The following is a 26,210-nucleotide window of genomic DNA, read 5'->3' as shown; positions in this document are numbered from 1 at the left end:
ATGTAAACAGAATTTTTTTACACTTGTCATTTATTCAACCAGGTGCTGAAGAATTCTTTGGACACCCCCCTGTGGAATCTCCACTGAGTGAACTTAGACAAGATAAAACTAGCACTTTTAGCATTGTGCCTAAACAGAGCCTTGAAATGGGAAAACCCTTTCAGGATTTGTCCATTTCACTGGAGAGTGCCCCCAACAAGGAGCAAGAAGGCGATGACAATGTCAGTCTCTCTTCTTCCATTGAAAACTTCCGTAGCCTGAGTCCAGGAGAAGATGAGCACTCGTTTTATCGATTGGTTCCAGATGATAGCTCTGTGAAGGATGCTCTTAAGATGACAGAGTCACTGAAAGAAGATGTTTCTTCTAGAGAAGAGAACCTGTGCTTTGTTGAACTACCCTCTGCATCAAGTGAGGGGAAGCAAGAAATTGTAATGGGAAGTGAGGATGGAGGCATTGGTCTTTTCCAGTGTCCTTTACCTAGTGTGGGAGAACAGAGTTCTCTAAGTACAGACAGGATGCTGAGCTTGCCTCAAGAAGTGGATTTGAAAATTTCCACCAGTCTAGTAGAAAATTCTGAACTGCAAAGCAGCTGTGAGCTAAATACTGTTCAACAACCAGATCAGAATACTCTGCTGCTTAAAATCCCAGATTCCCATTCATCACAAACTTTACCAGTCTGGGTGAGTGCATTTTTTTAAAGAAGGGTTAAGATATCAATAGGTCTTGTTTCTACCAAACAACTTTGTGATACTGTTTAAATCATGCTGCGTGTTGACGAAAGCAGGCTATTGAACTTGATCATAAGTGGGCAACACAGATCTTTTGCCTTATTTCTTAACCTTCTAAATTTTGAAACATTTATCCATCTTGTGTTATAGAGCATAGGTAACATGCTAAGTAAATTTTAAAAAGAAAGAAGTATCTTTAAAAATGGTTGTATTTAAAATAACTGAAATACCAGGAAAATGCAAGATAAACTTTAAATAATTCAAATGGTAATCTGTAATTAAATAAGAAAGGTGTGCCACCTGGAAGGGAGTGCCCCAGTCAGGATGTTCTACAGATGTCACCTCCCAGAGGGTGTGACTACATTGTCAAGATGAAACTGATCTGATTGTATTCAGTTTACGGGGTCACACAAAGAACCCAGATTATTTCAGTGCCAGTGTCCACACTGGCCCTCAATCCATTCCGATTTGATATTATCCTTTGATACGACCCACTTGGAAGATCCTGGATGTCATTTTATATCTTCTTCTTTTGTCTATGCAGAGGTGTGCTAGCGCTAAGCTCATGAATATGTCAATACCATGATACAGTGATTTAGCGCTAAACTTGGTAGTTAGTTTTAAAAAAATACTTTGGACCACTAGTTGCAAAATATTGTCAGGGTGGGTGTTCCCACAGTTCCAAAATATCTTGCCTTAGTGTAATATATTACCATAACATTACCCGGAGTCACACAGCCTGTCCTTTTGAAGAACAAAGCAAATGGTCACACAGGGAAAACACCTTTCGGATCATTCCAGCTTGACAAAAATACAGAAGTAGCTCACAATGGCAGAGGGAAAGAAATGACTTGGAATCCAAAAGGGTCAGTCTGATTCACGTTGGCCTTTGCATTACAGTGGTGCCTTGACTTACAAACTCCCTGACCTACGAACCTTTTGAGTTACGAACAGCTCCGGCTGCAAAATATTGCTTTGCGTTGCAAACAGAACTTTGACTTACGAACACACAAAAAAACAACCCGTTCCTGCCGTTGTTTTTTTTTACCTAAGTTCATCTTAGGTCAAAAGAAGAAGAAAAAGTTCTCCCCCTAGTGATAGAATATGATTAACCGACTTACGAACCGTGCCTTGACATAAGGACAAAAAACAGCCAGAACGGATTGATCGGATTTCAGTGCATTCCTATGAGAAATGCTGCTTTGACTTACGAACATTTTGACTTACGGCCACCGGTCCAATACGGATTAAGTTCTTAAGTTAAGGCACCACTGTATATGATCACTGAAAAATGCTTCAAATTCATCCATGCTATTTGTGGAGCAATATTGTCAACGTAATGTAATCTTAGCCTTAGTGGTAGGATCTGTAATAAGGCTAAATCTTGTGTTCTTGAATCTTGTGCTTGCTTTCATTGGTTTGTGCCTTCTTCAATAGATGAACAGATAGTGCTTTTGTTTGAAATACTGAATTTATTATTTATGCTTATGTTAACTTCTGTAACTTATTTTCTAGGAAAAACTTTCAGGGAGAGGTATTATGGAGGAACCTGAGTTGACTCTAATAAGCTCCAGTGACATCAGCATTGCAGAATCAGATCTGGAACTTCGTAGCCAAACAGGTGGTGAAAAGGAGAAAAATAAAAACCCAGCCTGTGGTCACCATTCTGAGGTTAGTGGTTCTCGTGAGATGAAACCTTTTTATAGTAAGATTTTTGCACCCTCAGAAGCTGAATGTGGCTGCCCAGACTTGTAAAAAAAAACGTTTGCTCTATGTTGCCCTGGAAGTACAAGTGATGGCTTCTAGGAGTCCACAATTAGGCTGCTGAATTAGTTTCTACAATCAGGCTGCTGGAAAGCCATGCCTGTTGAGGCTGCTCCTGCCCACCAGTTTCTTTTACTGCTCTATAAAGAACTTTTGAGTGGTTCTGTTCAAATCAGAAATGTTTCTGCCACTTTTCTACTCAGATTCACGTGTCACAATAGTAAGTTTCAAATGAAAAGCAAATTCCACTTCCCTTATGTTTCTTTTACATTCTGCACACTTATCACATCCTATAATTCTTTTAACAGAGCAAAGGATTTTTACTATTAAATCCAGAAGTAGACCATTCCATTTCCACTCAGCCTGATAATCCACCTGCAGCTCACATCTCAGAAGAGGACTGGAGTCAGAAACCCAAACCAGAGGGTAGGTATGCAAAAGTAGAGGAACTAAAGAAGCAACTTGTAATGCCTAAGGCAAGTTGTCCATCTTTAAAACTGCCAAGCTTGAATAAAATATTGGAGAACTAATAATGGAACCATCTCTGTTCCTAGCATTGCGCTAGATCATGTATAAGCTAGAAAGCTACAAAGATGTCATCATTCATTCATTTTTATTGCTATTTAAAATAAAGTGTTATAATTACAGGATCTCTCCACTTGACATTACAATGTAACATTTTTTTTCTGAATATGTCTCAGTTTATGATCTGTGAAAATGGTCACATTTTTATTAAAAACTGTATTCAGCTTGTTCTTCTCTTCCCTAACCAGTAGTATTGCCAGCGCTCCCGTTTGCAAGCTTGCAAGAGTCATTTTTGAAGCGGAAGAAAGATTTCATTGAACGATCCACTAAAAGACTAGAAAACCTCAAAAGTAGATCGCAGAGTTCTCGAAAGCCTCAAGCTAAGGCGTCTCAACAGAAAAACACACAACTTCGGAACCCTAAAGAGAACTCGCCACCTAAGGGTAAACCTATCAGCAGTCAGAACTGTGAGATGGAGAGAGACATTTCATGCAGTGCAATAAACAGCAGTGCTTTTTTGCTTGTGCTATTTGGTCCTAAGAACATATCCTTTCTAAACACTGATCTGCTCAAAGTGACTTTTAGAAATAGGCTTTATCCATCCCAAATTCTTAATGATTGTGTGGGTAAAAATCCAAATACTCCAGTAGTCCCTTGCCTGGCTATCTTCTGTCTCTTGCAAATTCCTAAGAGCAGTTGTTGCTTGACGTATAACCTTTGCAGTATGCAAATAATAGCAGAACAGTGTCTTGTAAATATTCAGAAGCCCTCACAACTGGTTGAATTTAACATGTTCTTATTATATTAAGGTGCAGCTGCTTGTCATTTGAAAAAAGTAGAAGTGAAAGTGTGCTCTGCCGCAGACAGGAAGATGGTGGAATTACAAATGCTCCAGCGTACTTCAAGGTATACTGGGCAACCTAGTCCAGCAAGAATTTAGCAGATTTGGTAATTGAGATAGTCTGTGTCTGAAGAGAGGTGTGTTTTAGCTGCACCATGCAACTCAAGAAACAAAACTGGAATGTAAGAAATATAGTCATCCATGCTGGCTGTAAGCTTCTTGCATTTACTAGCGCAACTGTTTTATGATAAACAAGGTTTAGTTATGACTTATCCTGTCTCTTGCCATCTTTGACTAATCAGGACATAAGGAGTGTGACTTCACTGGGTTTGGTGCCTGCCTACAAAAGTTTTGTTTTCCCCAGGTTCAGCAGCCTGTGAATCCAAGGTCCCATTTTGTTCCCATGGTTAATACTGCTTAAGATTCTATAGGTAGCTGTCTCAAGCAGATCTTTTAATTAAAAAAAAGTTGTGTATTTGAAACCATGACTTGATGTAGTAACATGTTGCTGTAGAAAAAGATGATGGGGTAATCATGGATTCCTTTTGTTTGCCTCAAAGTGTTTGTTAGTTTTATTGCCTAAATTCCACTGTTTTTACCTTGTAATCCTATAAAATGCTACATCCATCATGCGCTTGATTTGCTTGTTTTATTGGCTAGCCAACAGATTGTGAAGAGCTTCTCAGGTAGCTAGCTGATAAAGTACTGTATCTTTTTCTGTTTGCCAGATTATACAATAATCTAGCAGAAGTGAAAACCAGAAGGGAAGAGAAGGAGCGGCAAGACAATTATGCCAAAAACCGCGAGAAAGCAAAGGAGTTTCAAAAGGTAAAAATGCTTGCAATGTGGTATTGGTGCCTCTTCTACTTCCTAGTTCTTTTTTGAAGTAGATTTGCTGGCCATCTGCCCTTCGAGTAGGGAAAGCAAATGGAAAGAAAAGCGGTTTCAGTGGGGCGTAGGAAAGTATGTTGAAGGAAGAGGCAGGCTACTGTGGGCTGGGTGGCATAAGGAACCATGGTCATACACCCCATAATGATATCTGGCCCAGGGAGGCCCTGATTTGCTTCTTTGTACTTCTCTTCCACCCCCACCCCCACCCCTGCAGAAAACATTGGAAAAACTACGAGCTAGAAAAGCCAATGTGAAAAGCTAGGCTAATGAGCAAAAGGAAGAGATGGCAATGAAGAAGGAAGATATTTGAAATTAAAAACAAACTACAGACCACCCTCGTGAATATATGAAATAATGTATTCAAGGCTTGATATAATTTATATTTAGCTTGGGTAATTTGTTGAAATGTCCAAAACTGTAAAGACTAACTTGTGTTTTCTAATAATGGCTTTTTAGCCCAAAGTATATTTTAACATATACACTTGATTTTTGTATCACTGTTATTTATAATAAAAACTGCCCTTTAATTTGTGAGAATTCAGCTTGTTTTAGTAAGGCAATTTCCATTCAGAGATGGAATTACTGTTCCCTAACTGCAAGAGGAGAAGGGGACGAGATCGAGTGTCACTGAAGCTACCAACATGAATTTGACCCAACTCCGGGAGGCAGTGGAACAGGAGGGCTTGGCATGCTCTGGTCCATGGGGTCAGAGTCAGACACGACTAAACAACAAAATGCAAGATTGTACCAAATAGTGTGCAACCTTACTTAGTACAAGGATAACCTGAAAAAGGGGACTGTGTCTCCACAGAAATGAGGGACGTTTCCCTTCACTCTATTCTTGTGCTCAAACTTTCAGGCTGATACTGTATATCCTCAAGCTTGTTCATAATTTAGGTTTAAGGAGTCAAATAGGAGAGGTTTGCAGAGGTGCTCCCAATGTAAGGCAGAGCTCGTGATCATACATGGAAGTGGTGAGCGTGTAAGAGGTGCCTGCAAGTGCAACTCCTGCTTTACAACACCAAGTCCTACCCTACCACTGTGATTCAGGCATAATGTCTGACTCTAGATTTGGTCACTAGTGACAGTGAAGCGAGATGTCTAGACTGCAGAATTTCTGACTGATCGCCACTAGTGTCCGTCTTCCTGGTCAGAGCAAATGTTAAATCTCCTCAGCTGAACTGTTCATATAAGGCAGTCAGGGGCTGTATTCAAAATATAACTAGAAAAACAAATGTCAAGTCACGTTTTTAAGCAGTAAACCATAAGGCCTGCAACTAAGTCCGGCAGAACATGTAACCAGGGAAGGGCTACAAATTATGGGTTTGTATCTGCTTCTTTATACTCAAGGGCTGGGAAATTAACAAACTGGAAGACTGTTCTCCATCTGTGGCACCTCATTTTCAAATGAACAGGTGACCAGTTTCAGCAATGACCAAACAGCAACATTTAGCCCTCTGTGAAAAATTCAGTTTTAATGTGTATCCAAGAGCAGATGACACCCTAACTGCAGGCTCAAAACAATTATTTGACCCAAATTTTAACAAATTCCAATATTTCATCAGTTCTGTTCCATAGACAAGTAGAAACAGTAACATGAAACATCTGTTGGGGGGTTTTCCAGCTACAATTCTGTATAACGTGTAATGCAGTAAGAACTCCTGGGTTTACTAATGAAAGCCGGATGTCCCCCCCAAAAGGCATAGGTAGCTAACCAGATTAAATGACTGGGCTTACCATATTTGCCGGCGTACACCACTTTTTGGCCCTGAAAAACATGCCTCCAAGTTGGGGGGGGTTCATCTTGTACGCCGGGTGCATGTCCAGCAAACCCTCCCTCTCTCCCAGCGAAGTCACTTACCTGGTAGTAAGACCAAGTAGAGCCCCGTTCCTAGCCTGGGAACAGCCTGACTTTAGCGCCGAACAGCTGACTGTCGGAACAGCAGAGAGGAAGCAGCCATTTTGAGATGCGACCACATGGCTGCCGCCTCTCAAAATGGCTGCCACCTCTCTGCTGCTTCCTGACAGTCTGTTCGGCGCTGATGCTGTCCTTCCAGGAAACCCTCGCTCTCTCCCAGCAAAAGGAACCAGAATCACGCATGCGGAAGTATATAACAAACTCTACATTTTGAGTGGAAATGTTGGGTCACCTTATATACCGGCAAATACGGTAGTTGAGGGGGGCACACAAGAGAAGATACTTAAGTGAAACTCGGTTGTAAAGGGAAAAAAACGAACAAAAATTCAAAATCAACCACAGGCTGCAACTACTATGCAGCAGCCAAATGAAGAGTACAAATGGGGAGAAAATAAAGCTAAGCTTTGTGTATATAATGACTAACATATTTTCAGCAATTTGTTTATTGAATAATTTAGAACTACAGATCAGTTTATTCAGTATTTGTTTTAAAAAGAACCTACAGATCAATATTGCTAATACTGGCAATAGCCAATATTTCAAAGTGGTATACCAGAAACATTTATTCAAATATTGTGTATAGTCAAAACATCTGATAGAATGCAGTCCTATCTTCTTCCAAGTTATTTCTTCTCCAAGCTTCAAGGGTTAAGAGACCTGAAACAGAAAAATTAGTTTTAGAAGACAGCAAAATGAAATGAGACACAAGATGCTTATGCTAGCCTTTCCTCTCACTTTGTAAAATTAAGACTTTTGAACTGGTTGGATTCACGTAACCATTTTTCATAGGGTTACTCCCAACAACAGCTGACATTTATCAGGGGGCTTTCTCCTGCTGTACAAGAAAGCTACAGTGGTGCCTCACATAGCGACGTTAATCCATGCAGCAAAAATCGCTGCTAAGCGATTTCGTTGCTATGCGATTTTAAAAAGCCCATAGAAACACATTAAAACCTGTTTAATGCTTTCCTATGGGCAAAAAACTGGCCTTAAAGTGAAGATCCTCCACACAGCGGCCATTTTCGGTGCCTCTTAAGCGAGGAATCCGTGCGAAAACACAGCGGGCGGCCATTTTTTTAAGCCAGTAGCCATTTTGGAACCACCGATCAGCTGTTAAAAAATCATCGCTTTGCGATGATCGGTAAGCGAAACAGGGAACCGATCATCGCAAAGCAAAAAAAGCCATTTAAAACACTGCAATGCGATTGCAAAAAGTTAATCGCTATGCGGTTTCATCGCTAAACGGAGCGCCCATCAAGCGAGGCACCACTGTATTTTAATTTCAAACCATCCTGTAATTATCTGCAAAGCATCTATCTGTCCAAAACCATTACACTCAAGAACATGTCTCCTCTGGTATAGACCACAGAGCACACATCAAGTACTCCTGATATCCTGCAGAGGATCTCCCTATTAGGTCACAGCGTTAAGAACTGCTTGTTGAACAACACACAGCACTCTTTGAATGGACCTCCTACACAGTGTCACCAAAGCAGTTGTCTTTACCTTTAAACTGGCACTCACTGGCCTGCAGATTCTGATTGGATTTCATTACGGATTTTCTGTTAGGGGCACACTGCCAACGGATCCTGTAAAAAAGTATAGGACAGAATTAAGTACCTTCAGCAACTGAACCATTAAGCAGCCTGAAGTAAGGGTCCCATGGATATCTGTCTGCAGAGCCTTGCTGATATGAGGAACCAAGGGGGTGGGGAGGAGAGAGCTTAACAACACAAGCTGCTGATGGAAGACTTCCAAAGTTCTTTCAGTTGCAACTCTGAACCTACACACTGGAGTACCCAACTTTCACAAAATGTTTCCAACAGATTTGATGTTACTATAGCAGCAACATGAAAAATCTGCAGGAGTTACTTTGTGGTCACGTCCACAGCATACCAGAAACGGTGTTTCCTAGCAGCCTTGGTAGTGACCAGGCAACATTTTTATGTGGTTTCAGTGTTAAATCACACTGCAGCAGTTTCCTGCTATGTATTCGCGAAGGCTTTCACAGCTGGGATCTGATGGTTGTTGTGGGTTTTCCGGGCTCTTAGGCCGTGTTCTGAAGGTTGTTCTTCCTAACGTTTCGCCAGTCTCTGTGGTCAGCATCTTCAGAGGACAGGAGTAGCACTTCCCATAAGAGTTGATGCCCAGGTAGCAGGAGTTTCCTGCTACTTGGACATCAACTCTTATGGGAAGAAGTGTGATGCAGGATGGCCATTGACTGGCATTCTATCCAATATAATTCAGAGCAGGTTGCAGGGAAACAAATGTCTGATTTATATCCTTCTCTTCCCTCCCAACAACACAGACATCTCATTTTAGCTGAGTGGACTTCAGGTCACCTAATCATCTTCCAGGCACATGGGCATTTGTCTGGACCAAAACACAGTCCCTGAGCAGTTACACTACTGAAAAATGATTGGTCCTTAGATCCTGTCTCTTAAAGGTGATTGGGAGGAACAACCCACTGTAAGGACACCCATCTGCTGTAGGAAAATAAGCAATCTATTTAGGTAGCAAGTTGAGGAACCACAACTTTTTGCTGTGTTCTAAAAAAGGCATCTGGTACCAAAAAAACAAAAACACTATGGGTACACATCTGTGAATTCTGGCCCCATTAACAACTTAATTCTTCCAGCAAACTTCACATTCTGTAGAAAAAGTTTTATACCTCACCCCATCACGCATGTAGATAGGTACACATCTGAACAAAAACCCAACATCTGAGGTTATTTTATAAAAGCTAAGCATTAAGCAACCGAAATGCAGTAAAGTTTACACAATTTAGAGTCAAGAATGTTACCTTTTCATGAACATATTTTTCAGCTGTACTGGAGAACTGCAGCTGTACCTGTAGAAAGAAAATGTTTCTTAATGTCTGTTTTTGGGTGTAAGCATTGGAAATCTGGATTGCTCTATCGTTTATTGTACTGCAGTTTTATACCACTGAACTAACATAGGATTCAGTGGGCCAAGTAAAACTACAAGCTTGCTCTATGAGGCGTTTCCAACGACAAGAACCTACAGCAAGGCCCTATCGGGATAGACCTCAGTGCTGGATTCTACCCAGAGTGTGAAGGCCTACAAGCCCGCTATGGGCTTCCATCATTTTTATGTAAAGGTAAAGGTTCTCCTTGACAATTTGTCCAGTCATGTCCGACTCTGGGGCGGTGCTCATCTCCATTTCCAACCCACAGAGCTAGCGTTTGTCCGCAGACAATCCTCCGTGGTCACATAGACAATGCGACTAGACACAAAATGCTGTTACCTTCCCACCGTGGTACCTATTTATCTACTCGCATGTTTACATTTTGCACACTTTCAAACCACTAGGTTGGTGGGAGCTGGGACAAGTGACGGGGACTCCCTCCATCACATGGATTCGATCTTATGACTGCAGGTCTTCTTACCATGCAGCACAGAGGCTTCTGCAGTTTAACGCGCAGCGCCACCACATCCCTATCATTTTTACAATGCTCAAAAAGAGGGTCCTGGATAAGGTTTCGCAGTGTGCCACTACAATGTGATTAGTCTGGCTATTTTCGACATGTTTGTGTTCTTCCGGAACACATTCCCTATCCACCCACAAACACAGCTTGAAAGATTAAGCTTAAACAAGTCACTGTACCTTGTTGTGTGTCCAGTTCTCCAGCTGCAGCAGCGTCGATCAAGTTGCGCTGTCATTCTGATCTGAAAGAGCCAGTTGCCGATTTGTAGCTGTATGAGAACAGACATCAAGGAAGAAATGTAAGGGTGTCAAAGATGCTTCTGCACAGCTTGCTTCCTTCTACTTCCTCATGCTATTCACTAACTGTGCTCAACACCTTGAACTGACCAGTCCTTTACGTGCTTCAGCAATGATGCACAAACAAATATTTCAGAGCACTAGACTCAAATATAACACTAGATTCATACTCTCTGCACACCACATTTCAAAAAAAGGATACTCCACCTGTGGCTTAGGACTGATGATGGCTAAACGTCATCACATCTATCCACCACAGGTCCTATAGGAAGGACCCTCCGCTGTTCAAGGACATTATCATTTGCTGGGCAAAAGCACCAAAGGCTACTTCAGATTGACTTGTTGCTCAACTTGTTCAGAAAGGCAGTTTTCATTCACTCTTTTCAGAGCAGTTGAACATTTTGCCAATCATCATAACGATTTCTTAGGACAGCCTCCCCTAGGAAAAGAGATTAAATCTTCCTTTCTACAGGGTGTCTTTGAAGCTTGCTTCTGTCAAGCAGTGGGAGGAATATCCTGCTTTTCTACTAAGGATAAGGCAACTAAACATACTAAGTATCTATTTAAAATAAACTTAATCGTACCATAACATTGAAACAAATCAATTTAAACACAGCAGCAGTTTGCTCCCATCATGACATTTTCTTCAGCAACCAATCCCATTCATCTCTCACACAAAAGACTTTCATCAATAAACACATCTTTGCATCACCATACAAAGAAGAAGAGGGAGCTAGCCTAATCCCAGCAATTTATGATCAAGAAATGATCAATCCTAGGAAAATCCAATGCTCTAAATGCCACAAATAATAAAAACAGTTTCTTACCTATTTATTAGAAGGACAGATGCACTCTCTTTAGTATCTTTTAAAAGTAAAGGAAGAAAAAGTCCAGTTAAACTCCACGTATATCCCAGTCTACTGCCATGAACATGCTTACTTCCAAGCACATATATCGGCCCCATGCAAGAGTAAACACCAACATCAATGTCCTTGCTACGCCCTCAGCAGCATATTCACTTGCTAACACAGGGCCTGTTTCCGTGAGTTAAAAAAGGCTAGTAAAAGAAAGGGATTCTACCCTGAGTAGTGTGACAACAGCTTTCGCCCCACTCTGTTCCACAGAGAAGCCCACGGGCAGCCAGAGAAAGGCACAGACGGTACCCTAAGGTACCCTTCCTGCATTCTATGCAAAAGCCAGCAAACCCAGCATAAATCATCTGTCTCCCCAGTTACAAAGAATGCACTGTGAAGCATAAAGCCTGATCAAAGAAGAGTAAGGTCTGGTCTACTCCATAAACACAGTTTTGGATCCCACCCCCTTGGTTGCTCATATCAGCAATTTGCCATTAAGTCTGTGTAGATATTGCATATCCCACCTTTCTCCCAACACTGGGTCTCAACGACACTCATATACACATATGCACAAGATACATGAGGGAATGCCTAGTTTAATTCTCACACTTCCATTTGCTATTGAGATTTCAACATACTCTTATTACAGGCCTCATTGTCACCAGTGTAACTGGCCTTACAATGATGGAAGCATAACCTGTTTTTCTGTAGCCTCATTGATCAACTGGGACACAAAAGTAAAGTGTGCCCATATTTACCACCTCAACAAGGCCATTTTAACTAAACCCCATTCACAAACCTCTTGTCAATGGGGCTTAGTTGTTTTCTGGATGTTTAATATGTTCTGGATGTTCTCTTTAGAACTAAAAAGTCACTACTTACCTATAGGCAAGAGAAGTTGCTGAATCCAGTAACAATCACTCTATCGATTCCTTCTGCCTGCTGGAGACCATTTCAAGAGGAATGCTTCAAAACAAAAAATATATAGGGTCACATTCATGAACAACTCAGAAAGGCACTGAATTCAGTCACTACCTTGGACAAAGTAGTAAGTATTTGCACATATGTATGGTCAGAACCATGCCAGGTTAGACTCTTTTAGAGCCATCAAGAGGCACAAACAGCAATTTACAGCAGAGTGGGTAAAAAACAAGGATTTTAAGAACTCAATTTGATTTAAAATTTTTAAAAATTTAAACCAAACCCACCATGATTTACAGCAACATTTACAGGATCAGTCCCTGTGAACTATCCTGATAATGTATTCTTATATTAAACATTTTCACTTGAAAGCACTCACACAAAGACTTTGAAGAATGTAAAGCAAAGAGTACACTGGTAGAAAAATCAGTCTTTCCACTGGATTCCCTTCAATTATGCTGGCTTCCCCAGGCTGATAGACTCAACCACTGCAACTTCCACCCCACTCTCAACAGCATGACCTCTGGGTTTGTCCACTGCTGCTTGTTTCAACAAAACTACCAGGTTCTGCAAGCACAGCAGCTTGAGAACCAACGATGCCACATGTTGATTTGAATATTGCACTGCTTTTTGAACATGCCATCAGGAAGAGTCTGCTGGATGCAGATACCATACAGTGCAATTATGGCTTTATTCATATACCCAGTGAAACATCCAAAACAGTAAAATAAGGTAAGGTATTAACTGGTGAAGATACCTTTTTTATGACAGAACATCTCTTCCAAAGATCTTTACCTTCCAAATGCCTGAAAATCAGAAATTCAGAGAATTGAGTCTCAGATGTGGCTTTGTTTCAAATGCCTTTTCACTAACATGCAGGATCTGTGCAATATAGTAAACACAAACTTCTGATACCAATTTCTAGTGCAATGATTCTGTTATCTTGGGTCCCCTGATGTTCTTGGACTACAACTCCCAGAAATCTTGGCCAGCACAGCTAACAGTGAAGGCTTCTGGCAATTGTAGTCTAGGAACATCTGGGGGCCCAAGGTTGGGAACCAGTATTCTAGAGACCTGCTAAGAAAACCCAGCACATATTACCATCTATTACAGATTTTGACCATCTATTTGGCCACAAAATTTGTTTCAAAACAGACATTTCCACTAATTACCTGCGTGAGGTTTCAGAAAACTTGCATGAGACTTCAGGGAATTAGTAAAGCAATATGGTCAAGCCAGGCATTCAATTCCCACATGCTGCGTTACTTTATATGTCCCTTCATTTAAGTAACACAGCCAATACAGATCAACTGTGGGTTGCAAAGAAGAATTCCTCTTAGCACTTGCTTCATGGCTTTCTGCCTACGAGACTAGTCAAAACCTGAAGCTGTGCTGATGCAAATATTGGAACAAACCCCAAATTTGCCACTCTTGGCTTTCAGCAGTCCTCAGCAACATTTATTTCCTCTTCCCCCTGCTTTGGTGAACTCTGCAAGCGCCCCCCAGCATCGGTTCGCTGACCCAGAAACAAATCATGGAATTACGACAAACTTACCTCTTGCATCAGCCAAACCAGCAATTCTTTCTTTTCAAAGAGAGATGAAGGCCAAATAAGAAGCACAGTAAGGAGGTAGGGCCGCAGCTAGGTATTTCCACCATTCTTCTCCAAGTTTCCATTCAGTCCACATGAGACACCAGGTGCTGTTAAACTTAAGCAGGCCCACTGTAGTTTTAAAAAACTGTACCAGTTAAAGGAGATCCATTAAGACTTGCAGGAAAAAAAGGACAAGGTCCACTTTGTACAGATTGGGAGGGAAGATTTGCAGAAACATCGCTGGAAGGGTAGATACTTCAAGTTTCAAGATGTGCCATGAGAACTTTCGGGAAGTTTGTGAGGTGCACCAATTTTGATCAACGTAGTGGTTTCCACTACGTTCATGGATTGCTGCCTTGTCGTGGCGAAGGGGCTTGAGTAACTCAGAGAAGCTATGGGCTATGCCGTGCAGGGACACTCAAGACGGACAGGACATAGTGGAGAGTTCCGACTAAACGCAATCCACCTGGAGTAGGAAATGGCAAGCCACTCCAGTATCTTTGCCAAGAACGCCCCATGATCAGAAACAAAAGGCTAAAAGATATGACGCTGGAAGATGGGCCCCTCAGGTCGGAAGGCGTCCAACATGCTACTGAGGAAGAGTGGAGGACAAGTACAAGTAGCTCCAGAGCTAATGAAGTGGTTGGGCCAAAGCCGAAAGGACGCTCAGCTGTGGACGTGCCTGGAAGTGAAAGGAAAGTCCGATGCTGCAAAGAAGAATACTGCATAGGAACCTGGAATGTAAGATCTATGAACGTTGGGAAGCTGGAGGTGGTCAAACAGGAGATGGCAAGAATAAACATCGACATCCTGGGCATCAGTGAACTAAAATGGACAGGAATGGGCGAATTCAGCTCAGATGATTATCATACCTACTATTGTGGGCAAGAATCCCGTAGAAGGAATGGAGTAGCCCTCATAGTCAACAAAAGAGTGGGAAAAGCTGTAATGGGATACAATCTCAAAAATGATAGAATGATGTCAATGCGAATCCAAGGCAGACCATTCAACATCACAATAATCCAAGTTTATGCACCAACCAGCATTGCTGAGGAGACTGAAATTGAACAATTCTATGAAGATTTACAACACCTTCTAGAACTGACACCAAAGAAAGATGTTCTTCTCATTCTAGGGGACTGGAATGCTAAAGTAGGGAGCCAAGAGATAAAAGGAACAACAGGGAAGTTTGGCCTTGGAGTTCAGAATGAAGCAGGACAAAGGCTAATAGAGTTTTGTCAAGAGAATAAGCTGGTCATCACAAACACTCTTTTCCAACAACACAAGAGGCGACTCTATACATGGAAATCACCAGATGGGCAACATCGAAATCAGATTGATTATATTCTCTGCAGCCAAAGATGGAGAAGCTCTATACAGTCAGCAAAAACAAGACCTGGAGCTGACTGCGGTTCTGATCATCAGCTTCTCATAGCAAAATTCAAGCTTAGACTGAAGAGATTAGGAAAAACCACTGGGCCACTCAGGTATAATCTAAACCAAATCCCTTATGAATACACAGTGGAAGTAAAGAACAGATTTAAGGAACTCGATTTGGTGGACAGAGTGCCTGAAGAACTCTGGATAGAGGCTCGTAACATTGTCCAGGAGGCAGCAACGAAAACCATCCCAAAGAAAAGGAAATGCAAGAAAGCAAAGTGGCTGTCCAACGAGGCCTTAGAAACAGCAGAGAGGAGAAGGGAAGCAAAATGCAAGGGAGATAGGGAAAGTTACAGAAACTTGAATGCAGACTTCCAAAGAATAGCAAGGAGAGACAAGAGGGCCTTCTTAAATGAACAATGCAAAGAAATAGAGGAAGATAACAGAAAAGGAAAGACCAGAGATCTGTTCAGGAAAATTGGACATATTAGAGGAACATTTTGCGCAAAGATGAACATGATAAAAGACAAAAATGGGAAGGACCTAACAGAAGCAGAAGACGTCAAGACGAGGTGGCAAGAATACACAGAGGAATTATATCAGAAAGATTTGGATATCCCGGACAACCCAGACAATGTAGTTGCTGACCTTGAGCCAGACATCCTGGAGAGTGAAGTCAAGTGGGCCTTAGAAAGCCTGGCTAACAACAAGGCCAGTGGAGGTGATGGCATTCCAGTTGAACTATTTAAAATCTTGAAAGATGATGCTGTTAAGGTGCTACATTCAATATGCCAGCAAGTTTGGAAAACTCAACAGTGGCCAGAGGATTGGAAAAGATCAGTCTACATCCCAATCCCAAAGAAAGGCAGTGCCAAAGAATGCTCCAACTACCGTACAATTGCACTCATTTCGCATGCTAGCAAGGTTATGCTCAAAATCCTCCAAGGTAGGCTTCAGCAGTATGTGGACCGAGAACTCCCAGAAGTACAAGCTGGATTCCGAAGAGGCAGAGGAACTCGAGACCAAATTGCTAACTTGCACTGGATTATGGAGAAAGCCAGAGAGTTCCAGAAAAATATCTACTTCTGCTTCATTGACTATGCGAAAGCCTTTGACTGTGTGGACCACAGCAAACTATGGCAAGTTCTTAAAGAAATGGGAGTGCCTGACCACTTTATCTGTCTCCTGAGAAACCTATATGTGGGACAGGAAGCAACAGTTAGAACTGGTCATGGAACAACTGAGTGGTTCAAAATTGGGAAAGGAGTACGACAAGGCTGTATATTGTCCCCCTGCTTATTTAACTTATATGCAGAATACATCATGCGGAAGGCTGGACTGGAAGAAACCCAAGCCGGAATTAAGATTGCCGGAAGAAATATCAACAACCTCCGATATGCAGATGATACCACTCTGATGGCAGAAAGTGAGGAGGAATTAAAGAACCTTGTAATGAGAGTGAAAGAGGAGAGTGCAAAAAACGGTCTGAAACTCAACATCAAAAAAACTAAGATCATGGCCACTGGTCCCATCACCTCCTGGGAAATAGAAGGGGAAGATATGGAGGCAGTGTCAAATTTTATCTTCCTGGGCTCCATGATCACTGCAGATGGAGACAGCAGCCCTGAAATTAAAAGGCGCCTTCTTCTTGGGAGGAAAGCGATGACAAATCTTGACAGCATCTTGAAAAGCAGAGACATCACCTTGCCAACAAAAGTCCGAATAGTCAAAGCTATGGTTTTTCCTGTCATGATGTATGGAAGTGAGAGCTGGACCATAAAGAAAGCAGACCGCCGAAGAATTGATGCCTTTGAATTGTGGTGCTGGAGGAGGCTCTTGAGAATCCCCTGGACTGCAAGGAGAACAAACCTATCAGTTCTAAAGGAAATCAACCCTGAATGCTCACTTGAAGGACAGATCCTGAAGCTGAGGCTCCAGTACTTTGGCCATCTCATGAGAAGAAAAGAGTCCTTGGAAAAAACCTTGATGTTAGGAAGGTGTGATGGCAAGAGGAGAAGGGGACGACCGAGGATGAGATGGCTGGACAGTGTCTGCGAAGCAACCAACATGAACCTGACACAACTCCGGGAGGCAGTAGAAGACAGGAGGGCCTGGCGTGCTCTGGTCCATGGGGTCACGAAGAGTCGGACACGACTAAACGACTAAACACACACAGTGGTTTCCACTCTGGCAGTTGCTGTTCTGCCCTTCCTACAGTCTTATCCCTTCAGTTCAGATTTGTAGGTGTGAGAAGAGCTGCCGAATACAATCCCTGTGGGCGATAAGCCAAGCTGGAGTACCATCCAAACACCAACATGCTCAGGAGAGGAGGCTAAGGAAAAATCACATGCTCAAGTTCAATACCAGGTGTGTCCAACAAGGTGACGATGGTATGTAGAGCTGAGTAGGAAAGTTGTGGGTTCAAGCAGAAGAAATCCAGAATGGCCAACAAACTATGGAAATCTACATGTATAACTACAGAGTCTTCCAAGACCAGGAGTTTAATCCTGAATAATGAGATACCAAGAAGTACCAAGAAGTTCTATAATCAGTTTTCAATTAAACTCATCTTCTGGCTAGTGCCACAAATGACTGCTGCTCCCCTATGGTCTTGAAACCACCCTCGCTTAATAGCTGCCTCATGACAGTCACATAATTTACGACTGCTGATATGGAAAAACATTTACAGCGTGTAAACATTTTTACCATTTGATGAGACTCCTTCGAGAAGCCACTTTCAACAGCACTTTCACAAACAAGTGTTATATCGCACTTGAAAAAGATACTGTTTTGACCACTAACCCCCATGACCATGCTAACCGTAACATTCTGGTAGTCCAAAAAATTACCTTTCCCCAGTTCTGAGATAAGCATAAAAACCAGTTACAGATACTATATATGTGTGTATGTGTTCTCTGCACTCAGTTCTGGTCAGTGCCAAGTTTCCGTTCATTTCTGAAATCACTCAGCAGTTGAACTGAAAAACCATCATCATATATAAACTGCTGTGCAGAATTTGGGCCTGCTTACCCCAGAGTCATTTAGGCCTGCTTACCCCAGAGCTTGATAGGTTTTTACGAGCACTATCATCACACTTGATCTCCAAAAGGCCAAGAAATCATTCTTCCTCATATTCTTCAAACAAGCACCCTTCAGTCCAGTTTCTTGGATTTCTTCTTTTTGGGGATTGTGCTACTTAAGATGAAACTGCTTTTGTCCTATTGTAGTGGAAAAGAAACACATAAAGGATATTTTCAGATAACAAAATAGCAGTATCAAAGAAACCAGATATGGCTCAAGCCAACTTTTTCATATAAAGATTAAACAAGTATGCATCAGCCTCCTATGATTTTTTTTATTTAAACTTTCATTTGTGAACTACAAAACCCAAACACAACAAAGCTGTATGATTTTTAAAAGAATTACCACCTCATTAGGATAAGAGAGGTTTTATGGCCCAGCATTACAGAAACTCAAGACTGTGATTTTACTGGACATTGCTGCTAGACCACTTCTGTTCCTGAGCTTTCCAATTGGGGCTACTCCCCAGATCAAGTGGAATCTAATTTGTGATAGAACTATCTTGGAATTAAGTACAGTGGTGCCTCGACTTATGATCATAATCCATCCCAGAAGATGTGCGTAACTCGAAATGGTCGTAAACCAAAGTACCACTTCCCATAGGAATGCATGAGAATGGGATTAATCCGTTCCAGGATTTAAAAAAAAAAAACAAAAACACACACACATAACACTAAGCCGCACTGGAATACAATGGGGCTGCAAAAATAATCACCAAACAAACAAAGCCAGTCCCATCAGCATGCGATGGGGCTGCAAAAAATAAGCACACACACCAAAACAGGCACTGCAAAACCCATAGGAATGTGATGGGGCTGCAAAAAAACAAAGACCAAAAAACAAAACAAAAACACAGCACAGAACCCCCCCCCCAGCCCAAACCTATCCTGCAAAACCCTGTAAATGTACTCACCCGGGAGCAACAAGCACCACCAGATAGTCCAAAGCTTCCTCTGACGCACACACTCTCCCCAACGGTTATTTGAATTCCCCGCCTTTTTCCCTGCTCTTTCCTGGTTGCAACTTGAAGCTCCGGCTGCAAGTCGAAGCAAAATTGTGCGGCCGGAGCTGTTCCCAACTCAAAATGGTCGCATGTCGGGATGTTTGTAAGTCGAGGCACCACTGTAGTTTGAGAATGCCGTTTAGGTGGCTTTAAGATCACTGCATTAAGACAAAGTGCTCAAACTGAAGTAGCAGCTTACCACTATCTCAACACCAATGTCCTCTTCACCAGAATCCGCCTTCTGATCATCTCCACTGAAACAATGTCCAAAATGAATGGTAGATTAAGATGTAAAATAGAAGCACAAAATAATTTACATCTGTATAGCATTTTCCAAAGCATGTTACACTCATTTCCTAATTACTATCATTGAAACAGCCTTGTAAAAGTGGCCAACGTCCTGCTGGGATTTTATGTGCATGCAAGAATCATGGAAATTGCCACCACTTGACAGGACACACATTACTCTCCCAGGCACGTACTCAGAGCCACATTAATCAGGCACAACTCACACAGTTCTTCTTGCACATGCATAAAATACCAACAGAGGTTTGACATCTATTCACTCTTTTGCAGATGGGGGTGAGTGGTAGGTCCCATATGCATCCTTTAAGACAGTGGTCCCCAACCTTTTTGGGACTGCAGGCTGGTTGGGGGATACAGGCTCCATGTGTGGGGGGGACCCCTGCACGCATGGGGGGCGTGTGTAATACTCAGAGGGGCATGTCACACATGAGCACGGCACACCCACAGTGCATGCAGGGGCGGTGGAAACCCATCTCCGCGGCCCAGTTCCAGGAAGCCCAAGGACCGACACCAGGCCGCAGACTGGGGGTTGGGGATCCTTGCTTTAAGATATTGCTTTGGGTAGGGTGGGTGGGTTGATTAAAATACTTCTATTTCGCCTTTCTCCCCAAAAAGACCCAAGTTGGCTTATATCACTAAAACCATATTTAAAATCTAAAACAGTAGGCATACAAATATTTTTTTTAAATTTAACAAATACTTTATTAGGTAATCTGATGTTGTCCAGATGGACTAGTTACCATGAATCCCAGCCAGCGTGGCACACAGCAGATTATGCTGCAATCCACCAACATATGGAGAGCGCTAAGTGGCTTACCCTCAGTTTAGAGGATACTGATCTAAGATTAATGTACTGCCTCTAATGTACCTGATCTTTGAAAATACAGTGGTGCCTCGCATGACAATAATCTGTTCCATTAAAATCGCTGTACAGCGAAATTGTCATGCGAAAAAAAATCCTCATTGGAATGCACTGAAAACCGGTTAATGCATTCCAATGGGGAAAATATCTGGTCGTCCTGCGAAGATCACCCATAGGGCAGCCATTTTGAGAGCGCCAATCAGCTGTTTTTAATCACTGTCTCCCAAAGCATGGGTTGGAAAACAGCGGGGAGCCATTTTGTGAAGCCGACGATCAGCTGTAAAGATCATCATTTTGCGAAAAACGATCCGCAAAGCACGGAACAAGCCGTCGTCAAGCGGAATTCCCCCACTGAAATGCCTGTTTTGCGAATCACTATAGCAATCGCAAAAAGGCATCATCCTGCGGTTTCATCTTTCTGCAGGGTCATAGTCATACGGGGCATCACTGTACAAATACTTGGGGCAAGTGAATCAGCTTAACCTGAATCACATGCCTGGACATCTACCTTACAAATAATTCTAAGTAGACAAATGTGAATCAGGGTTCTTGAAAGCATAGTCATACATACTCTGTCTCCTCAATGGGAGAAAGAGGACCATCATCATCCAGATATTTGTACTTCCGTGATTCCAGACATTCATTTTCTAGTTCCTCCGCAGCATCCAATTCTGTTAATGATTTCTTGAGATGGTGTTCATATTTCAGCATTTTAATGTATTTGAAGTAGCCTTCTAAAGCACCTTGCTAGGAAAAAAAGAAATATGTTTTACCATGAACAAATATGAAGACATGAAATTTGGAAGCCAACCAATTTAATCAGTTATGCAATGAGACTCTAAACTTCAGATGATTTCACTATGGGAACCAACTCTACCGATTATATACTTTAGCATAAGAAGGCCAAAATGTTTGTATAAAGGAAGTTCGTCTCTCCTGAAAATGACTTACCTCATATAAACACACCAGCTTCAAGGGAAGATGTTTTATCCTATAGAGCTTCTGCACAAAAGGAAATTGATAGCCCCTGTCATTGTATCTCCTCCTTCTCTCCGCTCGCGTGAGTCTTACTCGTAATCTCTTTGTATAATTTCTTGGTCCCTTGTGTCCAGTGCCTCTTGCCGCTTCTAGCCTTTTACGGAGCCTATACTGTCTTCTCCTAGAGTGGTAGTCAAATAGTGCTCGAAGGTCAAGTTTAGGTTTAGAGAATTTCACAGGACCTGCAGATTTCCCAGTGCCAGCTGAACCACCAGCTGCGGCTTCACGGTTGAGTGTGTTCTCAGGAGACAGACCACCATGATTTGTTGAATTCACTTTCTGTGTTGTGTGCTCCAATGCATGGAAACCAGCATCAGCCCTATTGAAGCAAAAGAAGGAAACCGTTGTTTTTTGGATCAGCCCCTCATACTTCACCTTAATTTAAGGAAAGTTCTTTGAGATGACACACACCAACCTCCCTCAACCTGGTCTCTTCCAGATATGTCAGAGTACAACATCCGTCACTCCAGCCCATGGCCATCAAGTATATAGATGGAAAGGGTGGGCAATGGGAACACATCTGGAGAACATTAGACTGTAGAATGCCAGTATACACCCCAAGTACACCCTACTGCCACCACCTTACATAACCGGCAGAAAAAGCCCTTGTCTACAGAGTTCTCTATTAGGCTTTGCGAAGAAAACAACTTTCATGGCTTATGCCTTTTCTGTAATGTTTCTATCCTTTGGGTAACCCACAGCGGCTTTAAAATGACATAGTGTGGGCCAGCACTCTCGATCTGTCAATCCCTGTGAATCCGTATGGGGCTGAAAACCCTTTGGGTCACATGGATGATGGCTGCTAGGAAAGGAGGCTCCAAAAAGCTGCAAAAGAAGGATACCCAACAGAATCTAACTTGAGGTTGGACTGGTCTTTTAGGGTGGGTGTAAGGGGCTGTCAGATGTGACTGGCAGAGAGGTTCCACAAGCACCAAAACTAAGCCTGAATATATATTAGAAAACAATTAGACAGTGGCAGTCAAGGACAGGTGAGGATTGTTGGGGACAGTTAACGGCTTCTGACTCTACTGTAAATCTATGGAGTCCAAACTACAGGCTGAGGCAATCAAGAAGCTATGCTGTGTGAGATTATGGGAAGCTACAAGCAAACGATACAAAGGTTTTACACATCTACCCAGAGAAAGCAGAGCCATTATGAAAGCTAGGAGCAACAAGAGATGTTCAATACGTATAAAAAGACTGTTGTACAGCATGTTTCTAGTTGTGAAAGATTGGCTGGGAGAGAGTTTAAGAAAACCTGGTTTGTGAAAATGATAACTGGACTACAAATTATATTATTACAGAATAGAAACCACAGATGTTTCATTTATATGTGTTTATGCAAATTCAAAATATTTATTTTATTTGTATCCCGCCCATCTGGTCTTACGACCACTCTAGGCAGCTTCCAATATGATATAAACAGTATATAAAATGACACAAGAATTATTACATAAAATATCTTCCAATAACAATTCACAAGACAGGAAGATAGAGTGAAAAATAAAGAAAGAAAAAGATCAGGTATTGACTGGAGGGAAGGCCTGATCTTCAGGTATTGACTGGAGGGAAGGCCTGATCTAAAACCCATGCTTTTAATTGGTTTTTAAAGATACCCAGCGTAGGGGCCACGCAAATCTCCGGAGGGAGATTGTTCCAGAGGCAAGGAGCTACCGCCGAGAAGGCCCAATTTCGTGTTTTTTCCTTCCGGGCCTCTCTCAGCATCAAGCTCCTCAGCCTCACCTCCTGGTTCGCACGGGTGATCCGGATAGATCATGGTGGGAGTAGGTGTTCCGCCAAATATCAAGGTCCTAAACCGTTTAGGGCCTTTTGTTTATTCATACAAATATTTTCCTTATTTCCTTATGCTACATTTCTCTCATCTTAACTTTAGCAATGGTTCCTAAATTTTAAGAAGCCAGAAAAGGATCCAAGGCACTTGCTGGTGGCTGCAGTAAAATGTTTTATACCCGAGACTGCCTTGAGGCATGGAATTCCACAGGATCAGCTCTCAACGTTTCAAAAAAAGAGAAGCTACATGAGATAATCTGTATGTTTTCTCCACCCCTGGAGTCTAATGTGGGAGAGCCCACATCGCTATGTTAAATGGAGTGTCAGAGCAGGAAATCCCACATAGCTGTTGTGCCAAGAAATCACAACCTTCCATTTCTACAGGCCTCCGTGAAGTCATTACTTACAAACTTTTCTCCTATGCTAAATTTTAAGACACTTTATTGCACTGATTATTTAAAGTACAACACATTAATGTTGTGTTACTGAGCTCCTGTAGTTTCAGACATACTCAGGAAACAGACAAGTAGAATAAAAAGATTATAGGTGCAAGTGTTGTAGACTTAAGAGTAAGTCAACAGCAGCACGGGGGTCCCCTCAAGATCTCACGGCAGACAGCATGTTAAGGCACCAGGACAAGTACCCGGGTAATACTGCAGCAAGAGAGATCATACTGAGGATATACTGACAGCAAAAGAGCACAGAAATACACAATAGGCACTCACACTTCCGAATCAGGAACAGATCTAGTTGAGCACGTTTCCAGCTGCAAAAAGGGTTGGGTAGAACTGCCATTCCTGAAGTCTTCAGCATCATCTGACAAGGAGGTTTCTGTTTCGCTAGTATCAGCCATTTGCTGCTACACTTTGTTCTAAAGCAGCTAAGGTGGCACACACATTCACCTCTTTTTAAAACAAAATCTACTGAAGGGCTGCAGCCTGTGAAACAAACCAGAAACCAGGTCAGAATGTAGATTTCTTATCAGAAAACCTTGTGCATGTTAAAAGCAAAGACAATAATTTTCTCCATAGGAAACAAATGCCAAATCCCCTAGAGTGTAAAAAAAACATGCAATCTTCCTATACCTGCAAATATTTTTGCCAAGTAAAATATTATGAAAAGAGTTGAAAAAGAGGGGAGGAAAATTGTCTATTTCCCTCCCACTCTCTTAACACCTGCCTTTTGTACATCTTGACACCTAAATACAGATTTTTGAATCACATACTGTATAGTAAAATCTGGTCTTATGCAACTTGATTGCCTTTTTTATTTGTCCATCACCTTACAGCACAAAACAAGCTATGTTCGTGTAGATTTTTAGTTGCTCTGCCAAATCATTATTTTAATACACTTCCTGCCATTGTCTCTTTTTAATTGAAATAAGCTCTCTACACCAAAGAGCATAGCATTAAATAATTTTAATACAATCAAGCCACCATTAGCTAAAAAGTGTCATCAGTACAATCTTAGCCCTGGACTCATTCAAAGTCTGCACTCAAGCATTAACTAATGCCTCACTGCTGTGTCTCAGTGCCAGGCATTGATTCTTGAAAACAAGTGGCCCTACAATTTATTCTGAGATCACAGATCTAAATGCATTCAAATTAATCTACACCATCAATCCCAATACACCCCGATTCACAGATCCATACTACCATGCAATTAAAAAAGATGGCATAGAATCTCAACTTTTCTCAGATGTGCTTCATTAAGAAATTAATGTGTATAAACACAAGCAAAACACTTTGCTTCTCTCCTCAATGACTTCCAAAGAGATCCTACCGATGTCTATCATAGCAATAGCCACCCAAGGTGAAATAAGAGAGAAAAAGAGCTGAAGTTGAACTATTAAAGTAGGTGTTCATATCTCAATTCTGTTGTGCAGCTCCTTGGAGGAGTACCATAATCAGCTTGACACCTACCCCACAGGGCTGTTATGAGCATAACATGCACAAGGATCATATCTATGACAGAGATCCTTATAGCAGCCATTTTCAACCTTTTTAGACCACGACTATGAGCACAATCTGAAAGAAATATAGGCCAAACCAGGATGGTATGACTTGCATAACAAACCTTATAAGGTGGTGTGTGAAAAACTGTTTCCAGCTTGTGGCCCCCACCAAATGTCCCAAGGCTGCTCAGGGGACCATATGGCCACCCTATTGTGAAAATGGCTACCTGGCTTAAAGCACTCCTCCAACTGGTGGGGAAAGCAGGGCTTAATTGGAACAATAAAAGGGTCACACTAAGGAACTCCACATACAGAACAGCAGAGCTGAAAATAAATATCTCATTTTAAAGAAAAAACCTTCACCCTTGCTTTCTCCACCCTCCCCAGCACCTCAAGGTTCCTAGAGTCCAAACCCCACCAGCCCTGGATATGCCTGGACAATCATGTGGGATGATGGGAACAGGAGTGCACCAAGATCTAAAGGGCACCATCAACCCTACATATACCTAGGTAATCATGTGGGATGATGGGAACAGGAGTACACCAAGATCTAAAGGGCCCCATCAGCCCCAGATACCCCTAAGCAATTTTGGGGATGATGGGAACAGGAGTGCACCAAGATGTAAAGGGCCCCATCAGCCCTACATATACAAGGTCAATAGTTTGGGATGATGAAAACAGGAGTGTATAAAGATCGAAAGGGCCCCTGGCTCGCCATCGTACCCCTACAACGAGCCCAGAAACGAAGGCAGCAATCACGTTGCCAACGTCATGAAAAACAACGGTTGAACGGGAAGAGACAAAAAAGACCGATTTCTTAACCTCAATAACCCCCTTTACCAGCCAATATCACAACAAGGCCCCCTCTCCATCATTTCCCAGCCGGCCGCGTTCTACTGAGAGCACCGACCCAGCGGATGGCGACGGATCCCAAACACTTACCTCGCTCTCACGCCATCCAAGAACAAGGGCCTTCTCCCTGCCTGCCGCGTCTCTTAAATAGCTTATCAAGTC

The 26,210-nt window shown here is 42.1% G+C and overlaps 2 protein-coding genes and 6 non-coding genes across 24 annotated transcripts in view; 1 reads left to right on the top strand and 7 right to left on the bottom strand.

Moving 5' to 3' along the window:
- CEP295 (centrosomal protein 295) overlaps positions 1-5,279 on the top strand; it is a 42,057-nt gene extending 36,778 nt beyond the window's left edge. For 14 of the 15 annotated variants that reach the window (XM_078390127.1, XM_020815319.3, XM_020815321.3 and 11 more), the window contains 7 exons: positions 43-680; positions 2,244-2,399; positions 2,801-2,918; positions 3,266-3,460; positions 3,827-3,923; positions 4,587-4,686; positions 4,964-5,279. In XM_078390127.1, the coding sequence (XP_078246253.1) occupies positions 43-680; positions 2,244-2,399; positions 2,801-2,918; positions 3,266-3,460; positions 3,827-3,923; positions 4,587-4,686; positions 4,964-5,011 (1,352 nt within the window). In that variant the 3' untranslated portion in view covers positions 5,012-5,279. The remainder of the gene's footprint in view (positions 1-42; positions 681-2,243; positions 2,400-2,800; positions 2,919-3,265; positions 3,461-3,826; positions 3,924-4,586; positions 4,687-4,963) is intronic. The other variant, XM_072993585.2, reaches the window with a different exon arrangement.
- Positions 5,280-7,094: 1,815 nt separating this feature from the next.
- LOC110091262 (uncharacterized) lies at positions 7,095-14,116 on the bottom strand. Of its 2 annotated transcripts, XR_013543421.1 has the most exons (8): positions 13,743-14,116; positions 12,945-12,993; positions 12,149-12,232; positions 11,240-11,276; positions 10,296-10,384; positions 9,471-9,518; positions 8,174-8,256; positions 7,095-7,324 (listed from the first exon to the last, which is right to left on the bottom strand). It is a non-coding gene; the product is annotated as an uncharacterized LOC110091262 (transcript). The 2 variants fall into 2 exon arrangements; XR_013543422.1 differs by lacking the exons at positions 12,945-12,993; positions 13,743-14,116 and adding an exon at positions 12,567-12,728.
- On the bottom strand, positions 8,479-8,600 carry LOC140706268 (small nucleolar RNA SNORA32). The gene has a single exon (XR_012085908.2). It is a non-coding gene; the product is annotated as a small nucleolar RNA SNORA32 (small nucleolar RNA).
- On the bottom strand, positions 9,591-9,721 carry LOC140706270 (small nucleolar RNA SNORA18). Its single transcript, XR_012085910.1, has one exon. It is a non-coding gene; the product is annotated as a small nucleolar RNA SNORA18 (small nucleolar RNA).
- LOC140706264 (small nucleolar RNA Z40) lies at positions 10,762-10,834 on the bottom strand. The gene has a single exon (XR_012085904.1). It is a non-coding gene; the product is annotated as a small nucleolar RNA Z40 (small nucleolar RNA).
- On the bottom strand, positions 11,905-12,039 carry LOC140706266 (small nucleolar RNA SNORA1). Its single transcript, XR_012085906.2, has one exon. It is a non-coding gene; the product is annotated as a small nucleolar RNA SNORA1 (small nucleolar RNA).
- On the bottom strand, positions 12,729-12,868 carry LOC140706265 (small nucleolar RNA SNORA8). Its single transcript, XR_012085905.1, has one exon. It is a non-coding gene; the product is annotated as a small nucleolar RNA SNORA8 (small nucleolar RNA).
- Positions 14,117-18,217: 4,101 nt separating the features above from the next.
- Positions 18,218-26,206, bottom strand: TAF1D (TATA-box binding protein associated factor, RNA polymerase I subunit D). 2 transcript variants are annotated; one of them, XR_013543420.1, is made up of 7 exons: positions 26,139-26,206; positions 23,968-24,180; positions 21,365-21,770; positions 20,985-21,160; positions 19,445-19,499; positions 19,156-19,364; positions 18,218-18,379 (listed from the first exon to the last, which is right to left on the bottom strand). XR_013543420.1 is itself a non-coding variant. In XM_078390125.1 (6 exons), exons 2-6 carry the CDS (start codon positions 24,093-24,095, stop codon positions 18,314-18,316), a joined length of 831 nt encoding a protein of 276 aa, XP_078246251.1. In that variant the 5' UTR covers positions 24,096-24,180; positions 26,139-26,206; the 3' UTR covers positions 18,218-18,313. The 2 variants fall into 2 exon arrangements, 1 of the variants encoding a protein (XP_078246251.1); XM_078390125.1 differs by lacking the exon at positions 19,156-19,364.
- Positions 26,207-26,210: the final 4 nt, after the last annotated feature.

The sequence above is a fragment of the Pogona vitticeps genome, chromosome 3, assembly GCF_051106095.1.
Source record: "Pogona vitticeps strain Pit_001003342236 chromosome 3, PviZW2.1, whole genome shotgun sequence".
NCBI lineage: Eukaryota > Metazoa > Chordata > Lepidosauria > Squamata > Agamidae > Pogona > Pogona vitticeps.
This window is presented reverse-complemented; position numbering and strand designations above follow the sequence as displayed.

What these genes read in the sequence shown, in the direction of transcription:
- TAF1D (XM_078390125.1), bottom strand. Translation starts at nt 24,095, where the DNA reads ATGGCTGATACTAGCGAAACAGAAACCTCCTTGTCAGATGATGCTGAA. An exon ending in TCTCCCATTGAGGAGACAGA is followed by an intron (nt 19,500 to 20,984) that starts GTATGTATGACT and finishes ACATTGTTTCAG; the next exon opens with TGGAGATGATCAGAAGGCGG. An exon ending in ACATTGGTGTTGAGATAGTG is followed by an intron (nt 18,380 to 19,444) that starts GTAAGCTGCTAC and finishes CCACTACAATAG; the next exon opens with GACAAAAGCAGTTTCATCTT.